Source organism: Perna viridis, chromosome 14, assembly GCF_037379345.1.
Source record: "Perna viridis isolate PV_CMFRI_1.1 ecotype Kerala chromosome 14, ASM3737934v1, whole genome shotgun sequence".
Classification (NCBI taxonomy): domain Eukaryota; kingdom Metazoa; phylum Mollusca; class Bivalvia; order Mytilida; family Mytilidae; genus Perna; species Perna viridis.
In genome coordinates, this window is record NC_142458.1 from 22,649,770 (window position 1) to 22,667,793 (window position 18,024).

General features: G+C 32.7%; 1 protein-coding gene across 1 annotated transcript in view; it reads left to right on the forward strand.

The window, feature by feature from the left end:
* The window catches only part of LOC148598664 (lactase/phlorizin hydrolase-like), a 74,702-nt gene that overhangs the window by 30,916 nt on the left and 25,762 nt on the right, over positions 1–18,024 (forward strand). The window contains exons 22-34 of the mRNA XM_088562468.1: positions 248–577; positions 1,275–1,402; positions 2,867–3,124; positions 5,550–5,736; positions 7,621–7,836; positions 8,492–8,621; positions 9,090–9,274; positions 10,454–10,804; positions 11,447–11,574; positions 13,378–13,498; positions 14,352–14,491; positions 15,821–16,004; positions 17,411–17,653. Coding sequence (XP_088418594.1) covers positions 248–577; positions 1,275–1,402; positions 2,867–3,124; positions 5,550–5,736; positions 7,621–7,836; positions 8,492–8,621; positions 9,090–9,274; positions 10,454–10,804; positions 11,447–11,574; positions 13,378–13,498; positions 14,352–14,491; positions 15,821–16,004; positions 17,411–17,653 — 2,601 coding nt within the window. The remainder of the gene's footprint in view (positions 1–247; positions 578–1,274; positions 1,403–2,866; positions 3,125–5,549; positions 5,737–7,620; positions 7,837–8,491; positions 8,622–9,089; positions 9,275–10,453; positions 10,805–11,446; positions 11,575–13,377; positions 13,499–14,351; positions 14,492–15,820; positions 16,005–17,410; positions 17,654–18,024) is intronic.

Here is an 18,024-nt window from a genome sequence, read left to right on the forward strand (position 1 = left end):
GTGCCGAAAAAAACAAAAACAAAACCCAACATTGAACAGGTAAGAAAATATACCAATCGAATTCTTTTTTACTTTTTTACAGCGACCACAAATTTTTTACTGTACATCGGGACTTCAACTCATATGGGCCATTTCCATAATGATAAATTATCATAAAATGATTTTTTTGTTTTAATCTTGACAGAGCAATTATTTATTAGAATATTATTAAATATGGAACATTGACCAACAATTTATTCCTCCACAGCTGTTAAGTTAGACAAGTGTAATGTGAAAGGATACACAGCATGGTCACTAATGGACAACTTTGAATGGGGAATGGGCTATGTAGAGAAATTTGGACTGCATTATGTCAACTTCAGTGACCCAGCCAGACCAAGGATCCCAAAATTCTCTGCTTTGTTTTACCGAAACTTAATCCGTGATCATGGGTTTATAGAGGGCGCTTTCACTGCACCTGGTGGAATCAAAGAGCTGGAATATGAGAATGAGATGTATTATGGAGAATTTCCTGAAGATTTTGCCTGGGGAGTGAACACAGCAGCATATCAGATAGAAGGAGGTTGGGATGCTGATGGTATGTACCACATAATGGTTTGACTAGAGTAAAATATTAAGTACTTCTCCATCTGAGATTCAGGCAAAATGTGTAATAAGTGTGGCACATGAAGAAAGAAAGGCAAAGATTTATTTTATTATCCACATATTTATACCTCATAACCTCCAGAAAGAACCATCAAAGTGTTTATAAAATTTGCTTTTTTCAAGGAATTGATAGGTCAAATTTAGTTCAAATGCACTATGGAAAAATGCTGAGAAATTTTTTCTGCACTTTTTTCCCTATATATGCAGTAAAAAAATATCTATGTCAAAGTTGATACTGGATAATTTGATAGATTTTCAAACTAATTGAGAAAAATGATGTGCCACACTTCTGCCTGATTCTTACACAGAATAATATTTAATCATTTTGAAAGTCATAAAAGAAATTATCGCCAGTAATGCAGTAACCCTTGTGGGCAAGACTTGTTACTGGTTATATTTTCTAGCAAGGCAAATATGGATTGTCCTGTCCATTTGTTTATCTTCGAATCTAAAATTGAATAATACAAGATGAGACCTATGTAAAGCTTCTGTCAAAATATCAAGTGGATATTGTAAGTAGTTTTGCATAATTACTATATGCCTGCCACTTCACAATGGGGGGTGGGGAGGGGGTATAAATATATCGTGAGCATCATAGGTTCTAACTTAGCATTCTTATCTCTTCATAGGGAAAGGACCAAGTATGTGGGATAACTTTACTCATAATGGGAAAGCTAAAAATGGTGAAACTGGAGACATTTCTTGTAATAGCTATAGGCAATATCTCCAAGATGTTAGTCTTTTGGCAGACCTAAAGGTATTTATATATATTTGTAACAAACCTGTCTAAACCAGATTTGGAATTAATTAAAAACCTGTTATAACTAGTCATCTTAATTCTAATGACTCTTTAAAAGTCATTTAGCCTGCTTAAACCTGACACCACTTTAACAAACTTTCAGCCAAAAAGGCTTTAGGTTAAGCCTGGTTTTACTTTATATTCAGTACCTTCAGATTATTTCAGATTTTTATCATGAGATTGATTTGTGAGGTGGTACAATGAAAGCAACCAAATCAGAAAGTGATCACAGATGATCTGTCGCTGTTTTTCTTTGATGTTGTTTACGTTTATGATAACAATGGCTTCTGTTTAATTAGTTTCCAGTAATTAATTGCCATTCTAATTTTACTGTGATGAGAATGGTGATTATTGTTCCGAATTATCAATTTAAGTTTTACAAAAAATCATTTAAATAGTACAGTACCTGAACCAATTTGTTCAACTATAATTGTGATCCATCCTGCAATTGGTTTATATACTTTACAGTATGTTTTGTTTCATTTTTTCCTTTTGCACAAATTTACCAAGTGATTAAGGTTTAGATATAAAGTTTAATATGTTCCTTTTACATTTGTTGTTTTTAATTAAATACAATATGTGAATAAAAGCATCATGTTAAATCCCTTCAAATGGAAATTTAGAAATTTACATGAATGGATCATCTTTTATTTTGTATACGGTATGTACAGTTTATACTGTATGTACCTTTCCCACAATTTTTGTAATGATAAAACTTGACTTAGTAACTGTTAAACTGGGTACTACAGTTGTCTCCCTTACTTCCATCAAAATCATAAGAATTATTTAACATTTATACTACCATATTAGACTACAATTGGGATATTGTTAAAGTTCGATTTTTATTGTTACATTTTAACCCTGCAAAAATACAGTTTTGATCACAGATGGTACCTAAGGTCAGTAGTTCATGAAAAAGTCAACCATGCTGATATCAAGGCATAGACAAGAACTTGGGAAATAAACATCAAAGTTTTGGTCTTTTAATCGCTTTATCATGACAAAAATAATTTTACAAGAGTAGTTCCTATATTTGATATGAACTATCAACATATTTTGACAAATAACATAACAAAATAATATATAATGGTTGACTTTTTCTTGTTTTCAGGAGGCAGTTGTCATAGAATTCTAAGCAAAGAAAAATAGAACCTACATTTGACCATTAGATATGAATTAAGACATGGCCAAACAGTGGCAAATTCAAAGAGGGGAGGGGGCTTCCAAGGTTTTGTACCCTTGTTTTGTAGGACAGTTTTGTTAATTTTGTGCAAAATTGGGTGAAAAGTGAAAAATTAATAGCCTCAACCACCATCCTTAAAATTTAAATTTTGTGGATCAAACTTGGCTAAAACTAATTGAGAAACTGTCAATTACATTATATTTATCTATTTTGCATCTGATCATGCTCTTTTTTTTTAGGTCAGCCATTACAAGTTTTCACTCACATGGTCCAGAATTTTACCAGATGGCACAACAGGTGATATTAATGAAGCAGGTCTCTTCTACTATGAAAACCTTATTGATGCTTTACTGGATTCTGGGATTAAACCAGTTGTCACCCTTAACCATTGGGACATGCCGCAGGCCCTCATGGATAAGGGAGGTTGGCTGAATAATGACACAGCTGTTAAATTTGCTGATTTTGCAGATGTGTGTTTTAAGCGATTTGGTGACAGGGTAAGGATTAATGATTCTTAAATAGCGGTCTTTGTAAGAATCATGCAAATTCTGTAATGTGTGATACACCCTACACAAGATTACACATTTTTTTTATTAAGTTGTTTTGTAGGTCTGTATGATGAAATTCATAATCATTCATTGTAATCTGTCTGCTCTTAGGATATAATTCATATTGAAAATTCAGTAATTTTATTGTCGTTTACAGAGTTATCTTCCTTAGTTTTGAATTCTATGTGCATTCTACATTTTTTATATCCCCTATGAACAAGGGTTATATAAAAAGCCACATGTTAATTTCTGTTTACTATAACATTTTAAACAAAATATATAATAAAAAATTTGTAGGCTTTCCAACAATGAATCATATTTTGCATGATTTTTAGTTGGAGTACTACTTAAAAAGTACCATATTTCCAAAGGTACTGATTTTCACTATAGTTAAATTCACAAAAACAAAAGAAAATTATAGCAGTAATAATTATTTCTTATTTATATATATATATACATGTGGCCTTTTATACCTTTGTTAAAATAGTACATAATATTTTTTTCAATTCAATTTTCACAATTCTGCAAAAAAAAAGAAAGTTTCAAGTGAGCAATATTTCACTTTTATTTTTCTTATGACAATTCAACCAGTAAGATTTTAAGGCATAACAATATTTGATTTGTTTATTAATCTTTTAAATCAAATGGCCTATAGTTTGTGTTTAATCATGTTGAATCATTTTAATAGAAGACAGAGTTAATCTATTGTATAAGTTTTTGTATTTATTATTGTAAGATTAGGAATTATTATATGCTTTTATTTCTGCCAAGTAATGTTAAAATTAAATCAGATTCTGACCCACGTTTTATATATGCCTGCATGCATCATGCAATTTGAAAAATTTAAAGTAAGTTTTTAAGGGTTTTGAGGCATCAAATTTTAACAGTAAAAGACCAAACAAATAACAATTTTTTATCAATTTTTAAATGGGTTGAATCAAATTACCCATATTCATGATGCTGTTTCACAATTTTAGTTTTGTAATTTTAAAATCAAATTTTAAAACATGAAAGACTGTCTGTCAGAGGTTCAAATTCACACATATTCAAAACAGCTAGTAGAAAGTTACTTTATTTTGGGGTCGTTTTGAAGCTTTATAGTCACTACCCCTTGTATAATGAGGTCCATACCATAGTCACTACCTCTTGTAACATGAGGTCTATACCATGGTCACTACCTCTTGTAACATGAGGTCTATACCATGGTCACTACCTCTTGTAACATGAGGTCTATACCAGGGTCACTACCCCTTGTAACATGAGGTCTATACCAGGATCACTACCCCTTGTAACATGAGATATATACCAGGGTCACTACCCCTTGTAAGATGAGGTCTATACCATAGTCACTACCTCTTGTAACATGAGGTCTATACCAGGATCACTACCCCTTGTAACATGAGGTATATACCAGGGTCACTACCCCTTGTAAGATGAGGTCTATACCATAGTCACTACCTCTAGTAACATGAGGTCTATACCAGGATCACTACCCCTTGTAACATGAGGTATATACCAGGGTCACTACCCCTTGTAAGATGAGGTCTATACCATAGTCACTACCTCTTGTAACATGAGGTCTATACCAGGATCACTACCCCTTGTAACATGAGGTATATACCAGGGTCACTACCCCTTGTAAGATGAGGTCTATACCATAGTCACTACCTCTTGTAACATGAGGTCTATACCAGGATCACTACCCCTTGTAACATGAGGTATATACCAGGGTCACTACCCCTTGTAAGATGAGGTCTATACCATAGTCACTACCCCTTGTAACATGAGGTCTATACCATAATCACTACCCCTTGTAACATGAGGTCTATACCAGGGTCACTACCCCTTGTAACATGAGGTCTATACCAGGGTCACTACCCCTTGTAACATGAGGTCTATACCATAGTCACTACCCCTTGTAAGATGAGGTCTATACCAGGATTAATATATTATATTAGTTCATAATTTTAAAATTGGTTGCATTCACACCTGTATAGTTTTCAGTTTCTGTATATTGACCTGGTATAGACCTGGTAACATATCAGCTGAATCTCATGCACAGAGGCAAATTTGCTATTTCAAAGCTTTTGTAGCTATTTAACCCAAACTCATAATGCAAATAAGTACAGTCACTGGAAAGACCTATTCTAAATGTGTATAATTCTCATGCCTTGTGAACTTTTTAATTTTCTTGATGGTAGAATATATTAAGGTAGTGGAGTGATACCTTATAAGGAAGTTGTGTTATAAAGTCTGCTCAGGAGATTTTTTACAGATATTTTTACTGATATCAAAATTGACTATCTATATTCTTAACTTCTGTATAGTTTTAGCAAAAATTATGCTTTGAAACCTTTCACTCCTGTAATAATAGGTCAAAATGTGGGTCACAATTCACGACCCAAGAGGAGCTACATTTGATGGATACGAGAGAGATTCCATACCTCCAGCACTAAAGAGTTCTGATGCATCTAAGACTTACCTTGCTGCTCATAACATGCTGAAAGCTCATGGTTTGGCAGTCCAACGCTACAACACAAAATACCGGAATACTCAGAAAGGTACATGCTAGAAAAATGTAAATTTTTTTAAGGCTGTATTTTTGATGTTGTAAATATTGTGGTCAACGGTATATGTACTATTAATCCATAAGCTTTTCTTAAAATTATTTGAAAAATTTAGATTTGAATTTTCATTTCTAAAAGGAGAGAAAGGATAGAAGCTTTTTGTTTTATTTTCATTTGGCTTTATCATTGGATGATTGGGCAACCTGAAAGCTGAATGGTCCATGTAGTTTCTGTTACAAACTTCTTTACTAGTTCAACCATAAAATCAAATTAGGTCAAATAAAGTAGGGTGAAGTTACCTGGGTATCGTTTACACTGGTAGGGTGAAGTTACCTGGGTATCGTTTACACTAGTAGGGTGAAGTTACCTGGGTATCGTTTACACTGGTAGGGTGAAGTTACCTGGGTATCGTTTACACTAGTAGGGTGAAGTTACCTGGGTATCGTTTACACTGGTAGGGTGAAGTTACCTGGGTATCGTTTACATTGGAAAAAATTGCAACTTATGTTTTTCATATGTTTTTCATATGTCTAGAACTGCCATGAAAAACATATGTTTCTGATTTATAAATCAATTCACGAAAAACAAGGTTACAAAAGTCATATGGTTATTATATGTTTTCATCTGAATTTCAAATATGGAAAGAGTGGAGTCTTCATATTATTTTCAAAAACATAATTTCATGTATTTGTAAATGCAGGAAACAAATATCCCATACTGGCCTTTAACATATGTTTACATATGTATTAAACATGTATGAAAACATATGTTGCAGTTTTGCCTGTACAATTGATCAGTTAATTTTGTATAATATGATATAATGCTTTGGTTATGAGGAACATATTTAATTGTGTTGAAACACCTATTAAACAAATAGTCAGAGACACACATTCAAAAGGGCTAATTAAAAGAAGGGGGATCAGTATGCAGGTAGTGTTAAAATCTGGTTTTCATACCCCGCCTTATGAAGTGGGGAGTTATATGTTGTACCCTCTAAAATGTTGTTTGTCCATCTGTCCATCTGTCAGTTCCCCAATGGTTTCCAGATGATAACTTTAGAAGATATGGAAGTATCTTTTTTTTACTTTAAATAGTAATTGTGTAAGATTAGATCAGATTATTTACAGTCAAAAGTTACAGCCATTTTAAATCATTCCTTACCCCCCTCCAATACATGGTAACATGGTTGGGTATCATTTAATATTATATAGATAGCAGTGATTTACTGAATGTTCCCAGTGTAATCAATTTCGATAATTCACCATGTGAAATAAATTCGGTAATTTCACTCTCGGACTTTCTCCTGCCAAAAGTCACAACTTTCATATGAATCCACCAATCACAAAATTTACAATTCATAATGAAAATATTGATAAAATATGAAGAAAATCTGTATAATAAATAGGATAATCAATTGGTTATTGTGAATAACCAAAATATGATCACTCATGCCAAGAATGCTTGAGGATTTAACTTGCACACGAAACAAGTTCCGCACACTCATTAAATCTTGGCGTTCTTCGGCCCTCATGATAATATTTTGGTTATTTACTCTTTCCAATTAATTATCCTATTAATGTCCTATTTTTATATTTTAGTGTAGATCTTTGGTTCAAGCTCTACTGTATCTAAGTATTATTGATGCCTGCCTTAGCAGGCCCTGACACTATGAAAGTAAAAAAATACTAATGTCTCAGAATATTCTTAACTTCCAAAGTCTTTGAAATTGATAATATCACAAACAGTAAAGAATTTTCTCAATCTTAAGTAATTTTTAAACATTTTGTGACGCTGATACTAGATAATACAGATCTGCACTATGGTTAAGACTTTTTAAAGAGGGAGAGATCTTTATCATTTTAAATTTCACTTTTTAAGGTATGATAGGTATATCATTAGAGGCAAGGTGGCGAGAGCCTTTACGGAAGTATAGTCCGGGAGATTGGGATGCTTCAGAAAGAGCGATAGCATTTGATTTTGCTCTGTTTGCCCACCCTGTGTTCAGCGATGGAGACTATCCTAAACTGGTGAAAGATAGCATTAAAGATGGCCGCTTGCCTGTCTTCACTAAAGAAGAAATGGCTTACCTGAGAGGTTAGTACACATTAAATATCTGAAAGTGATGTGTGCATGTTTTATTTTGTATAACCAAACTATATTTTGAACCTTTAATACCCGACGCAATTAATCGTTGGTTTATTGACATCACCTTGCATGCATTTATTATTGCAATTTTTTTATTATGAATTCTTGAATTTTGCAATATTTACTAAAAACCCACATTAGTAATATTGAACAATGTAATTTTATGCTACACTGGCAAATATTGATCATGTGAAAACCATGTTAATAAAGCTTCACATGAAGTTAACATGCTTTTCACATGAAATTCACTTAACACAAATTTCATGTGATTAATTCATGTAAATACCACATGAATGCTCAGTTCACCCGTAGTTCAAATGAACTCTGTCACAAACTTTATTTGCACAATTCGTGTGAAAATTATGTGAAAATTTTGCATGTGTAGTTATGTCTCCCCCATCTATTATTAACTTACTTGTGTCATATAATATCAACTGTTAGTGGAGGTATGGTAAACATGACAGCCTGTTCTTTCTCTCGTTATGTGCTAAATTTACCATGTATGTAATGTCTTGTTCATCTGTAATCATGTGTGTTTTGTAGCTGCTGATTTTTATATTTACAATATTACTGTTTCTAATTAGACTTTATTTTCTGTTTGCAGGGTCTGCAGATTTTGTTGGTTTAAATCTGTATACAGCTGATCTAGTTACTCCTGCTGTAGACCCAGATAGTTTGACTGGTACTGTAAAGGATGCTGATGTGGATTATTCTATAGATAATTCATGGGAAAGGTAATCATTGCCAAGTGGGTTATCCTTGCTCCTCTAGTATTTGTTATATTTATAAACGACTTCATTACAATAACATTTGATTTGCTACTTGGAAAATATTTCAACTATATATGCTATATTTTTATGCAATAATAGTCATATCTGCATTTAGATCTGTATTTTTGAAAAAAATATACATTCAGCTATAAGACCCATTTTGTGGTCTGTAACCATTACTGATTGAAAAATAAAATAGAATTTGGAGAGTTTTTGACAAGTACGAATCTTCTACTCTCTGATTTTTATAAAGACTGCTACTTAATGATAAATTATGTTGTTCAATGCAAAAGATGAGAACACATTCACATGATTTAAACACTTCATATGTGTGAGTGGACATGGTTCACACAATGATCACACAATTTGTGTGCATAACAAGCAAAACACTACTTTGATCTCATTTTATAAGACAATCTACTTTATTTATAGGACAGGGTCTCAATGGTATTATGTGACACCCTTTGCGATGAGAAAGATGTTAAACTGGATTTCCAAACACTACCCTGATGTCCCTATATACATTACTGAGACTGGTACCAGTGACAATGATGGAACTATAAATGACAAACATAGAGTTAACTACATTAAGGAATACTCAAATGAAGTTCTTAAAGGTAAACAACTCTTGTATCAGGTAGAGTTCTGATGAACTTTGGAACATCTGATCATGCAGTTTACCTTTGCAGTGAAGTTTTTACCCTTTATATTGCTGAGTGGTTGAGTTAGTCTGTGGTCTTCGTAGTATGGATAATTTCTGGGTTTGTTTATACCCAAGCAAACAAAGTGTAGGGAAAGTATATAGGAACCAGTTTGACTCTCCATATATGTACTTGTAATTACAATGCCTTATTTATTGTTCTTCAGAATTTGATTAGCTTTGTAGGAAAGTTAGATATCAAATGATCAGGGGCATAGCCAGATAAGGCAGGTATGCTGAAACAGTACCAATAATTTTTGTTGGTACATCATGCAGTACCTAAAATTTTGGTAAAAAAATAAAAAAAAACAGTGTATTTTACAAAATAACTAATTTAAAATATATGTTTTTGTTACCCCTACAATACCAATTTAGATTTGGTCGCATTGCCTCTTATGATGAACGTAGTAAAATAGTTTATGTTGGATGCTTTTTAAAGGAAAGAATGGGAGTAAATGGATTTCCTTGTCTTGTAAGCAAGGGGTATCAGTTCACTTTCTGTTCAAATTTTGTACTGTAGTAACCAGTTCAGCATTCTCCATTAGAAATACACCATGGTTTAGTGAGTGCATGGGTAGAGAACTAGAGATAACTCTTGAATTTTCTTTCATTGGGTCAATGATCCATTTGTGTGAAGTGAAATGTTCAACAAAATATTAAAACAGGCCAATAATATGAATAATGCTTTACTTTTACACAAAAAAATGGGCCACTGATCATGCATGTCTCCCTATCTTTTGAGGTCATTTTTTGCAATTTTAGGACCAATGGCCCATGACCCACTCCCAAATTGTTCCCTGCATGGGTAACACTGAAAAATAGTCAAATTAAAAATACTACATGTTCATGTTCTCCTTTGTCTCTGGTTTAGGGTGTCTTATTGCCGTTTCTTATTGTCATATGAAAGAAATACAAATATGAAAACATTAATAGTACCATCCTCATTATTTTTGCTGATTGTTAGAAATTTCCCAGCTTTTAAGCAAGAACAATAATGCCTCTTTGTTTCTTTACGAAAAAGACCTTAGAGGCCAAAACCCAAGATATTAAATATAACTTGTCTTATTTGTGATTATTTAATTGTAATTTTTTTTAGCAATACAATTAGATAATTGTACTGTAAAAGGTTTCTTTTACCACACCTTACAAGATGGATTTGCCTGGGAAATGGGATACACTGAAAAATTTGGTCTGTATAATGTTGACTTCAGTGACCCCCTGAGAAAAAGGACCCCTAAAGACTCTGCTATTTATTACAAGAATTTAATTAGCAATAATGGATTTTTTATGGAGAAATTGCCACCTGCCCCGCTTCCACCTTCTGAAGAAGTTGACGTTCACAATTTGCCAATGATTGACGATTTCTATTATGGCATTTTCCCGAAGAATTTTGCCTGGAGTACAGCCACTGCTGCTTACCAAATAGAAGGAGCTTGGGACATGGATGGTAATTTTAATCTTTTATAGAAAATATTTATGAAGAAAAACTTGCAGGATTTTTATGTATTAAAATGTATGAGTTACCTTTGTGGTCTTCATCTGTTATAAGATACTGAACGAAAGTCATTAAAGAGGCTTATATGTATACCTGTGATAGAAATAGAAGACAAATAAAACACTGATTTATAGCACTGAACAGAATGGGGAAAAAACCTGTGACCATCATTTTCCTAATGCTGTATAAAGGTTATGTTTCATTGGTATTTAATTGTGATAAAAGTAGAGTTCAGCATTGTTTTAAAAGAATATTCTTAGCATGTAGGCACTGTAAATCTGAAATTTCATAGCAGTTTCAATTTAGATATTTTTACAAACAAACCTGTAGTGTCAAAACTAATTATCTGTCAAAACATTTTCTTTGTAAAACATAATGAGATTTGAGAAATTATTGCACATTTAGAACTGTGTAAAAGTAGATTGATTTCATTAACAGTGAAAAAAGACAGTTTAAATTTCTTTTTAATTTTGTGTACATAGAAAACATCCTTGATTTACTTAGACTTTTTACTAACTCAGCTACAGGTAGAAACTGCTTAAATAAAAATCAAGATATACATTTTGTACATATGACTTCTTTCCTTTTTACTAGGTAAAGGACCTAGTATATGGGATGTTAGGGCACATAGTGGAGTGTTAGATAATGGAGAAACAGGAGATGTGGCTTGTGACAGTTACTATAATTTCCATGAAGATATCAGAATCATGAAGGAAATGAAGGTTTGCTTTGGATACAAATATAACTATACAGCATGTGTTACATCAATCCCCATTAGTGGTGTGTTCACATATACATGTATTGAGAAAAGATATGGAGAATATGTCAAAGAGACGACAACCCCACCAGAATGTAAATGTCAACTCAAGGCACCCTTGTAAAAGTCTAGTTACTCAAAAAAAAAAAAACAAAAAAAAACAAAAAGCCAGAAAATCTTGAAAAACTGTAAGGAGCTTCTTTACATGAAGGAAAAGATTTAAAGAACAAAATGTCAATATTCATCGAAGTATCGGTAGTTTAAAGTTATTACCGGTATAAAATGATTGATTGATAAGTAGGCAGTGGTCTATACTATCATTATACTCTATGTTGATGGCTAGGAGATAATGCCACTATTATTTTCGTTAGTGCAGTCTTTATTCCCAATTATAGCGAGCACTGCAAAGTGGTGGGAGCTCTACGGTTATTACATGTACTATCTAAATTTTCTTAATGTTCCCCAATATACTAGCGTAAAAAAGTCATGTCCTGGAAGTAACGAAAAGTGACTGTGCGTACGGAGAAAATTCATTACTTCCTTAAAAGAAATAAATAAAAATACAAAGGTTAAGATTACGTTTCAGTAAAAATAAATTCGTCTTTTCTAATAGTTTTGGAGTCTTTCTCTATTTTTTTCTCACTAATTAAAAGAAGTGAATATAATGCTTTTAAAAAGTTCAGGAAACACGTGGATGTACGTGCATGTATGTGCATATACGTGTAGCTTCGCTGTGCCACTAGCGCTCTTGTCAAGAACCTAACCTGCTATGGAAAAAAATATAACACTGATTATAATATCCAAATCGAAGCATAGCTTTTCTAAGATAGGAAAGGCAATGATTTTCTTATTTGGAATTTGCAGCTATTGTCTGAATTTTGTTTACATCACATGATATGTGTAAAATATTCTCACCACCCATGGAGGACTGTAATATTCCCAGTATCTGTACAGATTGATCTGACGGGTCGAATCTGAGAAGGATGTTGCTAGAAATGGCCTTAAGGGATGAAATATGTAAAGTACTACTAAGTGCTATAAAGTTATTGACCATATTGAGAGCGAGGGGAAAGGGGGTATGGGGTTGGAATTTTGGAAAAATTTCTTTTTTTCTCAAGTTATTTATTTATTGACCCCCCATTAATTAACAATGCAGATTTTTAATGAAAATATTCATTCCGCTTAAATATAAATAAAAATATTTCATTTGCGAAGCAAAAATGTTCATCCGGGTCAACCCCACCTTTTGTAATGTCCTTTATTACTTTTATGAGTCTCACACAGATGGTACATGTATGGTAATGCTCAAGGTGCTCCCTGATTTAGGCAATACCTACCCCATATTAGTTAGTAAAACGATTAACTTGTTCTTCAAAAAGAAACCTAGGGTTACTGACTTTCTTGTTAAACTAAAATTTACATTACTTTTCTATGGAGTGTTTTCCTGCCAATTATCTCCCCCTTTAAAAACACTTCTTAAATTAATATTTGTAGTTTTACCATACTTATTTTTGTAGACCTGGTTTGTATGCTAGTACATTGGCCTATGCATAGGGGAAAGAAAGGGTTTGATCACAGTCAAAATTCTATGTAATAAAGTCTTTTAAAATAATTTAAAGATAACCTATTTTTGCATCATTATTCATGGAAAATAGAAAGTTCTGTATAATTTTGTGTGTGCTCCATGTAATAGGAATGATCTACCTTATTCTGAAATTAAAAATTAAAAATGTGAGAAGCTGTTTATATTTTTTTTCACTCATTTTAGATGACTCACTACAGATTTTCGTTGTCATGGCCGAGGATTTTACCAAACGGAACAATAGACCAAATCAATGAAGCTGGCATCCAATACTATAATGAGTTGATTGATGGATTGACTTCTTCAGGTATTCTTAAAAAAAAAGATTAAAAAAGCTTTTTTTATATCATCATGTAGCATACATGACTTAAGATGTCCCTTTCATCTGGTTTATGATTACATTATACGGTCTTGTTTTTCCTGGTTCTAAGTTATTTAAGGATTGCACAGGTTATGCAAAATAATCAACTTTGGGGCAGTTCACAGTTCATGAACTGCAAAGCAGATTATGAAGAAACATAAACTGCCCAAAGTTGGTTATATGTGCCTTTGTCAAAAATTAAAAACAATCCTAATATATCATTTTCTAATTGATTAAAGTCAAAATTAAGGTATGTCCCTTCATCAAAGCTTTACATGTATTTAGTGGACCGTGGACACAGTGAATGATGATGGAAAATGAATGATCTGACAAAGATATGAAATTGACAACTAATTGAAATTTTATTTTTCATGTGAAAAAAACTGATGCAACTTACACATGATAATAAAGTCTATCAGATAAACTATTTGTGATGAAATGCCCATACTTTTTGGTTATTCATCATGTTACATAACAGTATTTTAACTCATGCAGGTATTTAAAAGTGCACACTGTATCCAAACTTTGTGGTCCTTTGTCATGTTACATAACAGTATTTTAACTCATGCAGGTATTTAAAAGTGCACACTGTATCCAAACTTTGTGGTCCTTTGTCATGTTACATAACAGTATTTTAACTCATGCAGGTATTTAAAAGTGCACACTGTATCCAAACTTTGTGGTCCTTTGTCATGTTACATAACAGTATTTTAACTCATGCAGGTATTTAAAAGTGCACACTGTATCCAAACTTTGTGGTCCTTTGTCATGTTACATAACAGTATTTTAACTCATGCAGGTATTCAACCAATGGTGACACTGTACCATTGGGACTTACCCCAGGCCATACAAGAGCAATACAATGGATGGCTAAATGATACCATTGTTGACTTGTTTGCTGACTATGCTAGACTTTGCTTTGAGCGTTTTGGAGACAGGGTTTGTATGCTAGTTTTCTTATTCAGTCCTAAGCATAGGAAGGTATAACAAGGGGTTTAAACATTTTGAAATTTCTAATTTGAAGTAAATGCTTAAGTTCCTGCAAGTGTCTAATTAAAAAAATGAATTTTCCTTTTGATGAACCCAAGTATGATTGGAGCAAAACTCAAGTGTGAGATTAATTTGTTCATGAGTGTTGGAAAGAATCATAAAATTGTATCTCTTCTTTTAAGTCTTTATTATTATATTTGATTGTAATATTGCTGACGTTAATCCTTAAAATATGTGTACAGCCTTCCCGTAGCAGGAGATTCCAAACTTTGATTTTGAACCTTTGAAATTGTATTAGTTCTGACTCTTGAGCATAAATGTAAAATTATGGTGAAACCATTATACATGTCATGTTTCTATTACAATAAACATTACAAATTAAACTGTTCAGTTTGATATATAGTCTTGTTTAAACCAATGGAGGGGAAAATTCTAAGTCCAGCTTTTCTATCATATTTTAAGTGACAAAAATTTCGAAGTCCAACTTTCTGAATATTTTCCAAGTGAAAAAAAATTGTAAGTTCAACTTTCCAGATGTTTTACATGTAAAATAATTTGGAAGTTCCTATTTTCTGAATATTCTGAAATTCAATATAATACTATCGAAACATTTATCGTGTGAAAAAAAGAATTCTAAGTTCCCACTTTCCGAGCATTTTTGGAACAAAAAATGACTGTCCTCACTTACCGAACTATTTCTGAAACTAAGTACAGTTTTTTTAATAATTCATTCGGAATTCCAAACTTAAGGCTGGGTATTGAAATTTGTATTTTTGCCCCTATTATTTGTATTTTTGTCCCTGTTATTGGTGTTTTTGCCCCTGTTACAGTATCTGAACCGATCCGTGCAACAAAAATTGCAATCGGTCATCGATCACCAATCAATTTCCAATCAGTCTTCAATCCGTCAAACCGACCTATCAAACCGTTATCGTATTACGTGACCACAGAGCGGTCAATTTATTTTACAGTTTCCAGTGTTTTCTCTGTCAATTTTACACATACTTGTATTTACATTATGCAATAAATTTGAACATCAATCTATATTTTTTTTACATTTGTTTTATTTTTATCGATTCATTTGTCATTTTACATTACAAAACTGCGAGCAGATCGGTCACTGGTCATCGGTCATCGATCTGTCAGCAATCAATCAGTCAATGGTCATTGATCCATCAAACTGTTGCACGGATTGGTTCAGGGACTGTATTGGTATTTTTGCCCTTATTATTGGTATTTTGGTGTTATTTCTTGATTATTAGAAACAAATGTTTATAGGTGAAGATTTGGATTACAATCAATGAACCCCACATGGTATCTGTCCTTGGGTATGGGATAGCAGATATGGCACCAGGGATTAATGGGTCAGGGGTCAATGACTACATTGTCACACACAATCTGATCAAAGCTCATGCCAAAGTATACACGATGTATGACGCAGACTTCAGGAAGAATCAAAGTGGTATGCTATTTTCTCCTGCATTGTATGAAAAGCATGGTGTTAACTCTCCTGCAAATGGAATCAGTCAACTTCAAAAAACGGTGTTCTATGCTGGAGACACAAAATTATGTCACAAAAAATGTGTATTCCTATAATGGTATGGTGCATGTCAACTGAAAACATTTGGTTTTTGTGGTACAACTTTTAGTGAAGTCCGAGTTGCTCATTTACTTTTGTTACTTTGTATGTATGATTTTAGTTACTTTATGTTCTTTGTTGTGTGTGTCTGTTTTCCATGTCTGGTCTTTGTCCCTGGATTACAGCAAAACCACCAAGGGCATTTAGAATTAGTTGATTTGGTATTAGGGACCAAAAAAAATGCCAAAACAAGCATTTAATAAATTTAATTTCATGTATAAATCAAGTAGAGGAGAACAAATTGTTGGAACATATGAATCTCTATGATATTGTTCCACAATGTTCTGTACAGCAAAGGTCAGTCTGGGATTGGGATTTTAGACCTGACTATGTAGAACAAAATGTCTGAAAAGGATGTTAAGCACACATATTTATTGTTTCAAGCATTAAAACATGTAAAAGTGAATAGATCTTCATAATAGTTTGCCATACTAATATAAAAGAAAGGTTAATATATATATTTTTGGGTCATTTCACTTACTGTTTAGGAAAAGGAATGAAGAAGGTGCCAAAAGGAAGAATTTTACAGAAGTATCTATATAACTTAAATATTTTAAGCTATGGAGCTCTATTAAATTTCATCACAAGGTTCCATGCCACCTAAGTCTGGTTTTGATTGATTGTTCGGGTGATTACTGCATTTATCAAAAACTAGGGGCCAATAATTGATCTAAGAGTTTTGGCCATTATATATTAGGAATTTAATGCCAAAAAGGAATTGGAAATCAGTGTTCAATTTTCTTCAGTTTTGTAATAATTGCTGATTTCTTATGTCTAAACACAAATTTAAAGTTATTTTACAATATTAGTTCTTGTCAGAATCTTTTCAAATATTTACTCACTATCCAAAATTAAAAGCTCTATCAAGTTTAAATGTTGTGCCATACTTGCAATCATGTAAAGCTTCTCATATGAAGCATTTTGTTTGTTTTTGAGATGTTCATACCACCTAAAAAAAAACAAAAAAGGAGGGTGTTCAAGTAAATTGTATGGTTTAGCACAGCTGTTTATTTTAATGTTACATTAGAGATTTGTTCATTTCTTTTAGGTTACAAATCAGTAGTGATGTCATCTGGACCTGTTGCAATTTTTTTACATATATACTTCTTGCAAATTCATAAAAGAAATCTTAGATTCACAGTTTCAACTTTACCAACACACATATATATATATATGTGTTGGTTGTATTTTAACGAATGTCAGCTCAAATTCAAAGACTTTATTTTTAGGACAAGTTGGCATTGCATTAAACTTCAACTGGTTTGAACCAGAGAATCCAAGGAAGAGTGATGACTTACAGGCATCTATGATAGGGAACCAGTTCTGGATTGGTTGGTATGCACATCCAATTTTTGTCAATGGGGATTATCCTGAAATCATGAAAACAAAAATATCCAACAAAAGTAAACACCAGAATTACACGAACAGTCGACTTCCAAGATTCACCGAGGTGGAGAAGAGAAATATCAAGGGTAGATATTTATGAAAACTTAATACAACTGAAATATTGAAATATTAATAATTTATAAAGATTTTAATCTTTTTTACCAAATAATAGGGCTTCAGCTTGTTCTATATCTAGTTGAAATGCCATGACTCAGGCCCATACATATGGATGTGCGTAGGGTGTAATTGCACCCACTTTTGACCACCAACAAGCACTATTAAATTCATCAATTTGATTTGGCTGTAACTATTAAAGTCAACATTTTGCCCTAGATCCCTGCCCTTTAAGTATTATTCCCCCTTAAAATTCCTGTGTACTGCATGTGACTATAAATTCACAAATAACATCGTGTCAGTGGCGGTATATATTACTTTTTTTGTCATGATATCGTAAATG